Source organism: Eptesicus fuscus, chromosome 3 (genome assembly GCF_027574615.1).
Source record: "Eptesicus fuscus isolate TK198812 chromosome 3, DD_ASM_mEF_20220401, whole genome shotgun sequence".
NCBI lineage: Eukaryota > Metazoa > Chordata > Mammalia > Chiroptera > Vespertilionidae > Eptesicus > Eptesicus fuscus.
Window position 1 is genome coordinate 39,502,081 of NC_072475.1, and position 16,362 is coordinate 39,518,442.

A 16,362-nucleotide genomic window follows, 5' to 3' on the forward strand; every position below is an offset into this window, starting at 1 on the left:
ATTTTTGAGCATGCTTCCAGAGAGGCCGTGGACTATGCCCCAGATAGAGTTGTCAGCGCTGACACTAGGCCAGGCCTTGAGATAGGGTCTCATGGCCCCTTCCCAGCACGTAGGCCTTCTTTCACAGAACACTGTCGGCTTTCTGAAGAACAGGATGACCCTGTGAATAACATGGTCGTCATTGGCATGATCCTGATGTTGCTTAGGAAAAACTGTTTTGTCTTGGGTTGCTTGCTCTGCAAAAACCGGATGTGGTTAATGTGCTTAAAAGCAGTCCTACACAAAGGGTCGCGGCTGCTCTCTGGTCTCCCTGCGTGGAGAATGGCAGAGCAGTCGCCCAGCTAGTCGCTCAGCCCGGCCGGCCAGCTAATAAAGGCTCCCTACATTTTAATTTGGTCTGGGCTCCAGGGGTCATTCACTCACATTCGCTCCACAACATCAACGTCTTAAATGAGAGTATATGAGATAAGTGGTTAGGTTCTTGAGTCAATAGGTCACAATTACCTTTGAAAATCACTTGAATTACCAAAAAATAACAAAACCCACACCTATATTTACTTTAGTGTACACAACACCTTAAGTAAATCTTCGAGGCACTACATTTTGAGAAATCCCTTAGGTAAAATGCAAAACAAAGCATTTGTTCTTATGTTTAGGCATTCAAGTCATTCTAGTTTTAAGGTAACGCTAAAACAACCAACAGTGAATGGGCTATGGATGGAGGACACAATTTCAGTGCTTAATAAATCTTAACTGTTTTTCTTTCTTCTGCCCTTTAGCCTATGGGGAGAGCTCCCACAGCAGTGGTTTTAGGGTGGTTATGCCTGAGACGTAGGCAGGGATTTATCCAGCGAGTATTTGAGGGGAGGAACCTTTGTAACCCCTTTGGAGGTCTCACCTGTTTGGGGCACTTGCACTTAGACGCGTCTCACTAAATTAACGGACGAATTATTATTTACCCTGGGTGAGAGCTCGGGTCATTGCGACGGAAGAATAACAGCCCGGAATTTTTAAAAAGTGAACTTGTACACACACAGCGCTACCTCGGAGCCACCGTCAGGCCCGAGCGCAGGAAATGCCCAGCCCCGTCCTTCCGGCTCCCGTAGTCGCGCTCAATTTCGCGAGACCGACGGGAGGCACTAATACTTCCGGGAGGCCACTTGGAGCTCCTGTGACGCGTGCTTCCGGCGGCTCCCGGGCTGCGGGCTCGGCCTCCGGGACCGCGGGGCTCAAGGAGCGGGCACGGGGGTCGTGGAGCCCTGCACTCTCTCACCATGGACCGCGACCTTCTGCGGCAGTCGCTGAATTACCACGGGCCGTCCTTGCTGTCCTTGCTCCGTAGCGAACAGCTGGACAATCCTCACTTCCGGAGCCTCCTGGGGTCGGCGGCCGAGCCTGCCCGGGGCCCGCCGCCCCAGCAGCCCGTGCCAGGCAGGTAAGGAGACTGGGGCGACGCTCCCCGACGGGGGAGGGGACCCGGCTCGGGGCTCCGCTGCCTCAGCCGGGCCGAGGAGTCCAGAAGGAGCCGGAGCCTTGGAGACGGCGCTGGTGCGGAGGGCTGGATGGCGGAGGGTGTGCGTGAGGGTCCTGCGGAATGCGGGCTGAGCTTCTATTTCCCTGGTAATGGCCTAGCAGAGGTGCAGAGTCTTTAGCTAAAAATCCCTCGGGCTTTCGTACCTGGGGCTGCGGGCATCACTCTTGACGTTTCCCCGCCCTCCAACAACCGACTGGCCAGTGAGGGTTAAAACTTTTTTTCTCGGATGATGTATGGGCTGGAATTTAGGATGGACCCGATTGGTGCTCAAATAAATTAGTCTCCATAAGTTCTGTTGTTGTTGTTTTAAGAAAAGAGAAGAAAGTCGACAACGCTGAAATACAAAAATTCATTTCCAAAAAGGCGGATCTGCTTTTCGCACTTTCGTGGAAGTCAGATGCACCTGCAACTTCTGAAGTTAATGAAGACGGTGAAGGTGAGCTGTGTCTTAAAAAATTTTGTGATTTGCGGTTATTTTAACAGTACTTCATTCGGATAAAACAGAACACAAAACTATGCTTAGTAATTTTGTTAATTTTTTTTTCTTTCAGATTCTTATGCAGTCATGCCACCTTTAGAGCAATTCATGGAAATACCTAGTATGGATCGGAGAGAGCTGTTTTTCCGAGATATTGAGCGTGGAGATATAGTGATTGGAAGAATTAGTTCCATTCGGGAATTTGGGTTTTTCATGGTGTTGATTTGTTTAGGCAGTGGCATCATGAGAGATATATCTCACTTGGAAATCACAGTAAGTTACTCACTTTTCAGTCACTTGATTGCTTCTGGTTTTGAGTCGCTTCAGTGAAAGAATTATTTTGCATATGTGGAATTTTTTTTTAATATCATTGATCAGCTGCCTCCTGCACGCCCCCCTACAGGGGATGAACCCGCAACACAGGTATGTGCTCTTGACCGGAATCGAACCCGGAACCTTTCAGTCCACAGACCCATGCTCTGTCCACTGAGCCAAACCGGCTAGGGCTGCATATGTGGAATTTAATGAACAAGCTGATCTACCAAACAAAATACAGACAGACTCAGAGCAAGCAGACAGCTCACGTGGAGGGCCAGAGGATTGGATTGATTGAGGAGGAAGAGAGAGAGAACAAGGAGAGAACTCAGTGTGGTTATTGGAGGTGGGGTTGGGGGGAAGAGGGCATAGAGGGGATAAATGGTGATGGGAAAAAGAAGAGAAAGAACCTGAAAGCAATAATAAAAAGAATTATGTCTTTGCATCCAGTTGTACTTAAGTGTACCCTGCTGACAGTTTTGAGAATTGAATATTTTAATTGGAGGAAAAGTACCATTTTCTTTTTAAAAATTCTTAGCAGTGAAAGAGTTACTCCTCCGTTTCTGGTTTTGGGAGTTTTTTTTGGTCTCCTTGGTTGGCAGGGATGGGGTCCTTTTTCAAATGTTAAAAGAGATGTCAATGGGTATGGTGAGATTGATTGGTATTTGGGCTTATTTCTTTTCTAACTGAACATGTTCTTAGTATTTGGCATTACATACTTGCATATGGATAATTTAGAAATGAATTCCTGGCCTATTTATATCTTCACAGTAATTGAACGTGATGTATATATTATGAGATACTTTGCCCCAGATAACTAGTCCTGAATTTGAAATAATGTGTCACTTTAAAAGGTTTGATACTTACTGTCTGTCAAGGCAGATGAAAATGAAGAAAAGCAGAAGATATCACAGACTGGATAGCAGACATACACTTGGGAGAATTCATATTTCATTTTCATTGGAATTCTCACACTGGACAAATTTTTGTTTCATTTTTAACAAGTGCAAAATATCTTTTTGCTTTATCATCCACACTCATATTTTGTTCCTAAAACTAATTGCAAATTTTATGGGATTTTAGTTTTTGAACTGACTCAAAAATCTTATTTAATAGTGTTTGGACACAGAAATGACTTACAATTTAAATCCTTACTAAAATTTAGACTTTAGGATGCTAGTTAATTGTTTTAAGGTTATATCAACTATTAGCTATTTATACTTAACAAGTAGGATAAAAGAATACCCTTTTCACCAATGAATAGGAAGTCTGTTGTTTTAAAATACTTCTCATTGCAGGCTCTTTGTCCATTAAGAGATGTGCCTTCTCACAGTAACCATGGGGATCCTTTATCGTATTACCAAACTGGTGATATCATTCGAGGTGATCAATTTCATCATATTAATAGAAAAGTAACATTTGTCAGATTTTTTAAATTAATTTTGAAAATGTAGTTTAATAAGAATAGTGTGTTTGAAAGGATTTTTGTTTGTTTGCATTTTCTTGCTAATCAGCTTAGTTTTCTTATTTTTTAAGCTGGAATCAAGGATATTGACAGATATCATGAAAAGCTTGCAGTATCTCTGTATAACTCGTCTCTTCCACCACAGCTATCTGGTATTAAATTAGGTGTAATTAGTTCTGAAGAGCTTCCTTTGTATTACAGGTAATTTTTCTACATTAAAACAGTTTCTTGACTTAAAAAATGGCAAATTTTGTCCAACTTCTAACAACAAAGTAATTTCAATTTCTCTTATTTCAAAGTATGCTCATATATTTTTATACCCTTAAATTTCTTCAAACTTGATAAAAGAAACCCAGTAATAATATTGACACACTTTCATGTACAAGTTATAGTATAAGTATTTAAACCCCATGCGATAATTTTATATCTTTAACAGAAGTGGACATGCTAATTAATTTTTTTTTTTCATTTTTTGTTTTTCTTAAGGAGGAGTGTTGAACTAAATAGCAATTCTTTGGAATCCTATGACAATATCATGCAAAGTTCCTTGGGATTTGCTAATCCAGGAGTAGTTGAATTCCTCCTAGGAAAATTAGGAATAGATGAATCTAATCCCCCATCTTTAATGAGAGGCCTACAAAGGTATAGTAAATCAGTATTATTCTATTAAGTGGTAAGGTATTGAATGGTGTGGAGCTCCAAAGTGGCATAACTGAGGGATATATTCAACTATACTAAGCCTAGTGGCAGCAAATATGACAAAGGTTGAATGAACTAGGTGATCCTGTCTCCTTCTGGAACTAAGTCTATTATCAGTAATTAGAATTGTACCAGGTGACCAAATAGAGAAAGATTTAGAACATAAGAATTTTGTGTATACCCTAAAGAAAAATAATGTTTAAGAATAATAGTCATTCCTGAGAATTCAAGAAATTTTTTTTGTAAATGGAATACAAATTTCTTGCTTGAAATTCACTTTTTCAGTGTTGTGTTTTTATTATCTGTTAGGCAGTAAACTATAATTACAAAAATATTTATATGGTTTGACTTTTTTTTAATAGCAAAAATTTCTCTGAAGACGATTTTGCTTCTGCATTAAGAAAGAAACAGTCTGCATCTTGGGCTTTAAAATGGTATGAAGACTTTGTCTTTCAACAATTGAATTATCTGGCATAAAAGGTTAGGGTAAGGCAAGGAATTCTTATGTCATCATTAAGGCCAAGTTTGTTTATAAATGAATTAAAGTGAGTTTTTGACATTAGCTTTCTTATTGGTGTAAATGATGTTATGTTGTAAACTTAACAGACTTAAGTTTTAGCCAATATCATAATTCTTTTTTCAAAAGGAATTGGTATATTGATATCTAGATTTCCTAAAATTTGTTACAAAACTATGCAACGGCAGAATGCGTTTAGGTATTTGGAGAGTATGGAAGACTAAATATTAGCCAAATTTGATTTGCTTTAAAATTTTACCCATGCTAACATTTTGTTTTGTTATTCTGTGAAATTCTTGTGATACTTTTAGTGTGAAGATTGGAGTTGATTATTTTAAAGTTGGGCGCCACGTGGATGCTATGAATGAATACAATAAAGCTCTGGAAATAGACAAACAAAATGTGGAAGCTTTGGTAGCTCGTGGAGCATTGTAAGTGGATTGTGGGTTTTAAGGAATATTTACAAGGTGAATGAGCACAAGATTTATACATAGCCCACAAGATAAATTTCTTACTTTGTTTCATATTTCCAGATATGCAACAAAAGGAAGTCTGAACAAAGCAATAGAAGATTTTGAACTTGCATTGGAAAACTGTCCAACTCACAGGAATGCAAGAAAATACCTCTGCCAGACACTTGTAGAAAGAGGAGGGCAGTAAGTGTCAGACTTTGTTCAGTAGTATAGGTCCACTGTTCAACCAACTACTATAAGATCTTGAACTTAACATAAGGAAATAGCATCTTTAACTCAATTCAGACCATTCTTAGTTTCGATTTTGGTTGACAATGTTTTTTAAGTATAGTCCTTTTTAAATTTTCTAGTCATTTTTTTCTTATTACTGGGATTCTAATTGGATGTATTTTAGTGATTTGAGTTTATTGTCCTAAATGCCTATTCTCATTACATAGAAATGTAAATGTAAAGGTACAAGAAATTAGCTAAATATTCTTTTCCCGGACATACACTAGAAATTTTAATAGAATTTACTTTCTAATTAATTTCATCATTTTAGTAGAAAAAATACCAGAAATATGAATTGAGAGCTCCTGTTGTTAATTATGAATAAGGTTTCACTGTTATATTCAGTTTATTGCTCAACTCTGCCCAGTAAAATCCACAAACTGCAGATTAAATGGAAGATCATATATTAAGAAGAAACCCTATATCTTATGTTACTCTTCTGAGTTTTTGTAAATATTTAATGACTAATAGACTGGTCTAATTTATAAAATATTTTGAAGGAATATATGTTAAGTATAAGTAATTTGCTAACAACTTTAATAATTTTAAAAGTTTATAATTAATAGCATTTTTTGCTATTAATTTTTTAAAATAGAATTATCTGTTTTCTCTTTCATGAATTTGATCATTCCCGTTTGTATGATCATACCAGAATTCCAAATTGATATTTTTGGAGTATTTGTTAACTCATGTCAACTTCTGCTTAGATCCAAGTGATTGGAGCAGCTTTTTACATTCTTACTAGGTAGATAGCTAGTACCTACTTAGGTGTGGTTATCTTATTACCCATATGTTGGTGTCTTTTTACTAAGTGAATGGCAACACCACCTATCCAGTTACCATAAGCCATAATGTTGATCATCTTTGACTGGTCCCTTCCCACATACCATCTGTCACAGAAGTTATCCAATTGAAGCCATTGAGATTTTCTTAATTTCTTTTACAGTAATTTTTCCTACTTTGAAAACTGAAAATATATTGCAAAGTACTTTCACTGCTTTATAACCAAATTTTCTAATTCTGACTTTTCATAGCATAGACTTTTGAGTGTCATCTGATAATGATCCTATCTATAGGCTAGTTGTGGTATACATGTATGTGTTGGTATTTCCAACTTAACAGGAAATATCCTGAGAAAATATTTCTGTGGAAAGGAAAATTCTTCATAAACTGCTAGCAAAAGCCAGCCAATGTAATTCTGTGGTAAAGGTCAAGATCGTACAATATTTACAGAGGGCATCAGTTGATCATGCATTATACTAAAATGCTAATGCTGGGCCCGCAGCATAGCTTTAGTTACCAGTAATGGATTCCTATTTGTTTTACTTGGGGGTTTATTTTGTTTTTCAAACTGAAATATAACTCATTTAATATGTTACTTTCAGGTGTACAAAGTAATGCTTTAAAATATAGGGTGGGGCAAAGGTAGGTTTACAGTTGTGAGTACACAAAACAGAGTAATTTGTGCATTATTATTTGTTAATTATTTTTATCTGAATGACTGTAAATCTACTTTGGCCCCACCTTATATGTATATACTGCAAAGTAATTACCACAATAAGTCTGGTTAACATTCATCGCCACACATAATTATAAACATTTTTTTTTATTGTGGTGAGAACTATTAAGATTTCTCTTAGCAACTTTTAAATATACAATACACTTTTATAAACTATAGTCACCATGTTGTACATTACATTTTCAAAACTTATTTAATCTTGTAACCAAAAATTTACACCTTTTAACCACTTTCACCCATTTCACTCACCCCCCAACCCCACCCCTAGCAATCACCAGTCTGTTCCCTATATCTGTGAGTTTGGTTTCATTTTGTTCTGTTTTATATAGTTTTACATGGTCTCTTTACCAAAAAAAAAAAAAAAAAATAGTCAAAAGCTATGGTTTAGATATTACTCAATTTGGAAAGTAAGTTGCTAAATACATTTTTTTCCTAGTAAGTTTTCTCCTATGAGCCCTAGACCTGTATGCGTACTTGAGGACTTTATTTTTATAAAAGAAAACTAAATCTTCTTCTCAAATTTAGGTTAGAAGAAGAAGAAAAATTTTTAAATGCTGAAAGTTACTATAAGAAAGCTTTGGATTTGGATGAGACTTTTAAAGATGCAGAGGATGCTTTGCAGAAACTTCATAAATATATGCAGGTGATTCTTTATTTCCTCTTAGAAAATGAGTGATATTTGAAACTAATGCCAAAACTTAACTTTCTTCTGTGGAAAATTATTGTAGATTACTTAAGGCATTATGAAAAGTTTCTTTCTAGATAGAGCTTTTCCTAATTGGGTTTGATATTGCTTCATAATGCCTCTACTTTATTTGTTAGTACTCAAAAGTAAAAATAAAAATAGCCCTATCAGAAAATTCTAATTGCCTAAATTTGGTGAGTGGTTTTGAGTACTATCCTTGTAGTGAGCTTTCCTGGTGGTTACAGAATTCAGTGATGTTACGGTAATTGAGCTAATTCTAAAAATCTTTTTGAGAGATATTTTAAACTGTCTTTTCCTGTAATACTGATGATGATGTTTTCTCATGCATTTTTTTCTGAATTGGACCGTTGCTGCTGTGTCTGTGACATCTGGTGCTGCTCATCCCCATCCTCAAACTGGAAAATGATTTCTTATGTAATCATGCGTCCAACTGGGCTGTGCTATTTTTTAAATGGTTTGTATTTGAACATGGTGATTCCTCCCTCAATTCACCTAAATGGAATGTATTTGAATTTTTTTTTCTACAATCTGTGTCCTGTTTAAATTTTGAAATAACTTTTATTTATTTTTTCCCTGTCTTGCACTCTGGGTTATGGGTACCAATGCAATGGCTTCCCCTTTTTTCATGGAATACCAACTGCAATATGGTCCTCAATACTGTTCTGGCTATTCCAATGATTGATGCCAAACACCTGTATGATTAATTTTTATGTGTTAAAAATAATTGTTTACTGCTGGATATGTGGTGATTTGGGTATACCACATTTGGTTTCTGGTGGGGGGGGGTGGTTTGAAAACTGGGTTTTAAACATTCTTCTATTTTTAACATGTGGTTTTTTCCGATATCTGGGTTCTAAAAGAAATCTTTGGAATTAAGAGAAAAACAAGCTGAAAAGGAAGAAAAGCAGAAAACAAAGAAAATAGAAACAAGTGCAGAAAAGTTGCGTAAGCTCTTAAAAGAGGAGAAAAGGTAAACTGTAACATTCAGTATTTTTTTACTTAAAGCAACTACTGAGTTGAACCCCACAGTGCCATATAGAGGTAAAGTAAGTAAAAATATAAAAGTATTTCAAATCATAACCAGTTATTCTTAGCAATAATGAGTACCAGAAATTTTTGAGAGATTAAGGAAAGTGGAATTGTAAGGCTAGAAATCTGAGGGTAAAAAGAATTACTGTAACCTTAAATTTGAAATACATAATATTATTTTAATTATCTGTATTTTAGGGAGAATTGTTTTAGAAATAGAGCAGTGGTCTCAACTGGGGGCAGTTTTGTCCAAGGGACATTTCTGGTTGTGATACTGGTGGAGTGCTATTGGCATCTAGTGGGCAGAAGTCAAGGGTGTTGCTAGACATCCTATAGTGGTGGTGTAGGAACCTCCACCCCGACACTGCCACCCTACACTTCCAACAAAATGTCCGTAGTGTTGAGGTAGAGAGTTTATATCTATGCTCTAGAGGTGGTTAGATAGAAAATTTTAATTCCTTTACGTGTTCAGCTGGTCTTGTTTTTAAGGTAATGTTGGAAATGTCACTGTGTCTAACAGAAATGGATTTGCTTAGAATGACAACTGTCTACACAAGTATTTTTTCCCCAAAAGTAGCGCTTGCTGGTACAAGTGTAACTTAGAGTAACTAAGATTACTATAATTGCTTATCTAAGCCACAGCTTTTATGAAGTCTTTAAGGGGAACGAAATAGAACTAAAAGCTTTATGGATAATTAAGAAACATTTTTGTACTTAACATCTGATGAATTAACTACTTTTTTAGGCTAAAGAAAAAAAGAAGAAAATCAACTTCTTCCTCTTCAAGTGTTTCTTCTGGTGATGAATCAGTTTCTTCATCATCATCCTCTTCCTCTTCTGGTCACAAAAAGCATAAGAAACATAGGAGGAATCGTTCAGAGTCTTCTCGAAGTTCCAAAAGGCATTCAGCTAAGTCATCCTCAAATCAGATAGATCAGAATAGGAAAGATGAGTACTTCCCAGTTCCAGCCAATACTTCAGCGTCTTTTCTTAACCAAAGACAAGAAGTGGAAAAACTACTGGAAAAGCAAGATAGGGTACCATATCAGAAGAAGCAGGTAAAAGAGAAAGATAGATGCCCCATCTCTTCATCTTCAGTTGAAATTCCGGATGATTTTGGAGGTAGGTCTGAAGATTCAAGAGATTTTTACAATAGCTATAAAACTCAGGCAGGTAGTAGCAAAACGGAAAAGTCATATAAATATGAAAGACATTTTTCCAATAGAAGGGATTCCTCAGATTCCTTCTCTAGGAATCCAGAAGATAAGTTAAAAAATTATGGTTATAGAAAATTTGAAAAAGACACAGATGGAAGAAAAGAGCACTATAGAAAGTGGGAGCCAGGTTCCATGAGGTATTCCACTTCTCCAGCAAGCTCTGACTACTCTTCTAAGTCAGTTGAAAAGTATAAAAAATGTAATTATTCTGGATCACGTGATTTCAATAGACATGAGCAAAGATATCAATTAAGTAAAAGTCATAGAGAATATGAAAGAGAGGATAATTATGATGAGAGTATTAAACCAGAGGCTCCAGAAGAAGAAGAGCTAAGTAGCAAGGAGCATTCAGAAAGTGGAGCTAAAAAAAATTTACCTCAGAATTTACTCAATATATTTAATCAGATAGCTGCATTTGAGAAAGAAAAAGGAAATAAGCAAAAAAAATAATATTCCAAGGGAATCAGCACTGTTTTACTAAAGGCTGTTAAAAGTTTTGGGTCTTTTAATCATAACAGTCAGTGTAGAAATCGCTGCTCCTAAGATTATTTTTTTTTTTGTAGAGCTTGCAGAAAGCAAATGCTTTTTTTAAAAAAGCTTTACGTTCATTATCATTTAATCTTTATAACAATTTTTTTTCAGCAAATGCTTTCAAGCTGTTGTGAAACTGCGTCTTTTAGTTGTAGGTTCCCTTTCACAGCTTGATTTGCAGACTTTTCATATATATGTTTATGTACAGTATTCCTTACTCTGATTTAAACTTCAGTTAAAGATAATTCTCCAAGTCTTGTTTCTTCATTGTATTTTGGGGTATGAGAATTCCTTGGGTCTCCCTTATCCTGCTATTTGAGAGAAAATTAAATTTGTGCACTGAACACCTGGGTTTTTTCATCAAAAATTATTTCATTCTCTTTTCTGTTAAATTAAAAGCCATCAACTTTTGAAAGAGATATGTTCTTTAAGTACTATTTTATATTTACCATTTGTTTAAATATTAAATTTTTACATAACTGTTGTTTTAAAATGGTAGGCAGATTATCTGTCTTGACTAATTGGCCTCTAAAGCCTGATTCAATTACAAGAGACTTGTGTACCAGCTTAACAAGTACCTTAGGAATAAAGCCATGAACATTAAATAGGGACCCATTTTACTTATTTCTTTCTATTTGTCTGTCTGTCTGTCTACCTACCTTATTGCTTGGTAGGATAGCCCTAAGAAATTTTTTAACTTCAAGTATTGTCAAGACTTTAGAGGCTATGTTTGAGGCGAGAATAGATCAGGATAGAAAAGAATCCTTCTAGCAAAAACATAGCAGTGACTAGAGAAGTACAGTATAAATCTGGTTTTCTCTAGAAATAAATAGGAAACTCCTAGTATTGCAGATGTCCGTTTTGTAACACACAGCGTATTTTTAAATAGGCTAAAGCTGGCCTGCGGTTCTGCTTTTCTTCCTTGACACCTCCTCTCCCCTGATGCTTTCCCGGTGCCTTTTTTCTCAGGGTCTGAATAAGATTAGGCCAACAGAGCTTGGTTTTACTCAGAATAAATTCCAGGAACTAGAGCTGAAGAAGGGACTTGGATTGTAAGGATCCTCCCCAAATTATTGAAAAGAGTATAGTTTATTATTAGGGAGACAGAGATAGGAGTCATAGTGTTGTGCTTATAATGGCCTTTAGAATCTTCCCAATTTAAGATTCTAGACACTAAATGATAATGGCCTTTTAAGACTATCACACATGATGACTCTGGATGGATGGGTTGGGAAATAGCTGAGCATCCATCTATAAAGGTCTAAGAATGATTGAGGAGGGAGACACTTGCATTCCTTGTTCTGTCTCACCGTTCTCACCAACAGTAAAATACCAAAGCTTTTAAGTATAACTAACAGGGTGTATGCTATTTGTGACCTTCGGATTTTAGTGATGGGGATTTTACATACACCATTTTTATATAATAAAATTGTCTTGAGCATCACCATCAACAAGCACTGTAATTTTCCAAAGCATCTTTGTGGCTTAAGCTTACATTTTGGTACAAAAAAAAAAAATCAGGGTTAGTACCTTGTACAATAGCCTGCCTAAATTTAGAAATTCCATCTTCCCCAGAGCTTCTTTCCTTGGACATAGTACACTTAAGCAAAGTACACGCTCCATTTTCTAAGGATGTATTCAGGAAACCCATCATAGTAAAAAAATATTGGGGATATACTGGTCAAGAATCCCTAATGATACTTCAGTTTTTTTCCATAACATCATGTCCATAGTTTATACATACACAGGCTGTGTCTTGGTTTCCATAATAAATGATAGTTGACTTTCTTACAATAGGTGGATGTTAAGATAACTCCAGATGTGGAGATAATAAGGTTAATCCCTTGTCTCATCAATTAGCATTACTACACTGAAGTTGGAACTGTTACTTTCACAGTTAAATGTAAACTTCTATTCTGGCCAGAGAGCCTAACCATTCCACAAATACTGTGCTAGGTTCTGGGTTGTAACTCAGTGGATAGAAGTTACTGTGCAGTACCTCTGTGTCAGACCATGTGCATTTTATATATATTCAGTTATATCGGGAAATGTTTTGTGTAGTTACTGTCCCTATATTACAAATGAAAGAAGCATAGAGAACTAACTTTTCCAAGGTCACAGAGCTAGGAAGATATAATCCCTGCCTTCATAGAACAGTATGTAATATTTCAAGTTCCAAGTAATTTACAAAGTAATATAAGGCAGAGAATAAGAACAAAGTGACTGTAAGATTAATCAGTTTTTAGGTTTTATTAAATAAAATCTCACACATCAGAACAATGTTTCAGCCAAACATTTATCACTACTGCCTTTCAAGGAACTGCAAATGACAGTTCTAAACAATGACAATTATAAATATATTGTTTAATATGTTTGACTTCTTTCAAGATCAAAGTAGACTGATCCCTAAAAATTTGAGCTGCATTTTTATTGATATGCATTGTTTCTCTTTCCTAGCAATTGCTTTCTTGGTGGAGGGATGAGGGTAATGCTATATTTGGGTTAACATTTTGTAAATTATATCAAAGAAGAAACTAACATTTCTCCCCCAAAAGTCTGCGAAGTATATTTCTTTGAATAAAGAAAACTTAATTTCAGGATCTTCTAGGATAAGTGAAAATTTTAATAGTGTTAGAAGTCTTCATCTTTAAACATTCCTTCCTAAAAGATTCTAAGTAAGCATAGTTGCATGGCTAGTGTGAAATAATAAAGTCAACTATTTTCTGTTATAACAGACATAAAAATAACAGTGGAAAACAGTTTTCCCTACACTTGTGTAATATGTAACCTTGTTAAAATCAGGTATAATATGTGAAGAAAAGGATAAGAAAGTTAAACATTACTTAGGCTTGACTTTTTTTAAACTACCATTTTTCACTGATAAAACTTGTCTGGTCATTTCATTTTCCACACTATTTCAGTAGGACTCTATATCATTATACAGCACCCAAAGTATAGAGTGAAATTTACTATTTTAAAAGTGAAATTTGAGGGTTTTTGTTTATAGTTTGTTCAAGAGAGATTAAAATGTTTACTTGCTGCTCTTTTTGTTTTTACCATTACTGGAACTACTACTGATAGAACTAGTTGGCCTCAAAGTGCTGCCAGATGGTGAAGAGGAAGGTGGGAAGGTTAGCTCTAATATGTTCATCGAAGCCTGAGAAGCAGTACTCCTAGACGACCTAGAAGAAAATACAGAATTATTGTAAATTTAATTCAAAATTTATACTTTAATAAAGACCCCCTCATTAATAGTGAAAGATACCATAATCCTACAACTAAAGAGAGCAAAAAGTACCTAACATTAATAGTGCTAATAATAAATTTTAAAGCATGACCTTTAATATCAAGAAATTAGTTTTTTTTAAGGAAAGGTAATGAACATAATAGTTTCAAACCAGTAGAAAAATAGTTTTAAAAACATAATAAAAATGTTTTCAACTATAATTAATTTAAAGATTTGCAAAATTCATTAAACAAAATGTAACAAAAAGGCATGTGCATATGGGATGGGTGCTGGCAGAGTGAGTAAATGATAGGTTATATAAGAGAAGAAAGTGAGTGACCTGTTTACAGGGGGGAAAAGGTGGGATCATTTGAAAATCACTACTAGCTACACAATTCTGAAATGCTAAGTTTAAAAATATAGCCCTGACGGATGTGCCTTAGTGGTTAGAGCACTGGCCTGTACATTGAAGGGTCTCAGATTTAATTCCTGGTCAAGGGCACATACCAAGTTTACAGTTTCAATCCCTGGCCCTGGTTGTGGCACGTGCAGGAGGCCACTAATCAGTGTGTCTCTCTCACCTCCCTCCCACTCTAAAAAAAATCTGTAAAAAAATATCCTCTGGGGAGAATTTACAAAATATATATATGTTTGCTCTGGCTGGGTAACTCAGTTACTTCAAGTGTCTCATACACCAAAAGGTGGCATGTTTGATTCCTGGTCAGGGCACATACCTACGTTGCAAGAGTCAATATTTCTCTTTCTCTCAAATCAATAAAGATATTAGTTGAGATATATATGTGTGTGTGTGTGTGTGTGTTTTATGACAGTACAGGGATGTTCAAGTGGCTGCCCACCATGTTTATGTAAAAACAGTTCTTTTTATTTAAACCACACCTTTTAGGACATTACTTTGTCTTTGTGAAATCCCTATATGGACTAATAAAAACTTAAGTGGCTGCTGAAGGTAGGAGATTGGAAATTTGAAAGTTAGGATCATTGTTAATTTTTATTTTGTCAGCAAAGCACAAGAGCGTTGATTGAACATCCCTGATGATAGAATTCTGGATAGCACTAAACTGAAAGTAAAGAGTAATTTCCTGTATTAGCAAGTTAAATCAACATAATTAAATTCAAATCCTGAATATTTAAAATTTTGCAGTGTGGTTTTAATAATAAAAATCATACTCCATATCTCTACATCTAAGTTACCCTTTTATAGTTAAAAATTCTCTCCCCCCCCCCCCCCCCCCAGGGTTGGTCATGCTAGATATAACCTCTAAAATTTCACCCTGCTCTACCCTACTGAAATAGCTGGTAGTCACAGAGCACTCTGCGCAGTAATGGAAAGAGGCTGGAAAGAATGTTGCTGTGCTGGCCATGTCTATATCTGTGATACTGACCTAGGCAGATGGGTAAGGAGTAGAGAGAGCACTGGCAGATCCAACTGTGGCAATGTGGGAGTGGCTGGGTTCACTGAGGTAGCAGCTGTGATCATTGAGGACATGTTTTTTTGTTGTTTTTTCTTTTATTTTTTAATATTTTATTGATTTTTTACAGAGAGAAAGAGAGAGAGGGATAGAGAGTCAGAAACATTGATGAGAGAGAAACATCGATCAGCTGCCTCCTGCACACTCCCTACTGGGTATGTGCCCGCAACCAAGGTACATGCCCTTGATCAGAATCGAACCTGGGACCCTTGAGTCTGCAGCCCAACGCTCTATCCACTGAGCCAAACCAGTTAGGACGAGGACATGGTTTTTTAACCTTCCACTTACCTTAGTGACAACAGTGAAACCTGTGAAGGAGATCTCTGGTGCCGGCGTTTAGTACTAGCTGGAGGTAGTTCCAGACCTTTCTGAAAGTACATTCAATAGCAGTCATTAGTACCACTGCATTTTAGAAGGAGAATATTTGTGATTAGATTTCACTCTGATGAATGCCATAAATTATTTTCATGAAGTGTTTAAGAAATACTTATATTTAACTAGAAGGTACAGTGGCTACCTGTTGAAAGTATGTTTGAAGGATAATGCGGATCTCAGTATTTGCTGTGACATCAGCTAACATTTCATCAATGATCTGGTGAAACTGTTTCAATTCACGAAGTTTGATGTCTCCTTCTTCTAGTGTTTCATCTTTTGTTTCTTTCAAAAGACGGATCTCTTTGGTGAGTTTTGCACACTGTTGGTCAATAGTAGTCAATTATTACATAAACCTATTTTCTAGAACTTAATATTTTTTCATGGATGAAAGGATTTGGGTTTACCATTTGGAACTTCAAAAATATATATACTAATAAAAGGGTAATATGCTAATTAGACTGGGAGACTGGACATCTTCCTATCGTCCAACTTCCTTCCAGATGAGCCACGATGGTGGG

At 36.2% G+C, this 16,362-nt stretch overlaps 2 protein-coding genes across 3 annotated transcripts in view; one reads left to right on the plus strand and one right to left on the minus strand.

Annotated features, from left to right (window-relative positions):
• Positions 1 to 1,161: 1,161 nt before the first annotated feature.
• TTC14 (tetratricopeptide repeat domain 14) lies at positions 1,162 to 11,358 on the plus strand. Of its 2 annotated transcripts, XM_008142343.3 has the most exons (12): positions 1,162 to 1,435; positions 1,846 to 1,970; positions 2,086 to 2,285; positions 3,626 to 3,710; positions 3,864 to 3,993; positions 4,279 to 4,434; positions 4,854 to 4,925; positions 5,320 to 5,439; positions 5,542 to 5,664; positions 7,796 to 7,913; positions 8,837 to 8,946; positions 9,751 to 11,358. In XM_008142343.3, the coding sequence occupies exons 1-12, from the start codon at positions 1,275 to 1,277 to the stop codon at positions 10,670 to 10,672; spliced, it is 2,322 nt and encodes a 773-aa protein (XP_008140565.2). In that variant the 5' UTR covers positions 1,162 to 1,274; the 3' UTR covers positions 10,673 to 11,358. The 2 variants fall into 2 exon arrangements, with proteins under 2 accessions (XP_008140565.2, XP_054569732.1); XM_054713757.1 differs by lacking the exon at positions 9,751 to 11,358 and having other exon boundaries at positions 8,854 to 8,938.
• Positions 11,359 to 13,784: 2,426 nt separating this feature from the next.
• Positions 13,785 to 16,362, minus strand: part of CCDC39 (coiled-coil domain containing 39) — a 48,889-nt gene continuing 46,311 nt past the window's right edge. The window contains exons 18-20 of the mRNA XM_008142344.3: positions 15,987 to 16,163; positions 15,758 to 15,837; positions 13,785 to 13,935 (exon numbers count right to left, since the gene is read on the minus strand). Of these exons, the coding sequence (XP_008140566.2) occupies positions 13,785 to 13,935; positions 15,758 to 15,837; positions 15,987 to 16,163 (408 nt within the window). The remainder of the gene's footprint in view (positions 13,936 to 15,757; positions 15,838 to 15,986; positions 16,164 to 16,362) is intronic.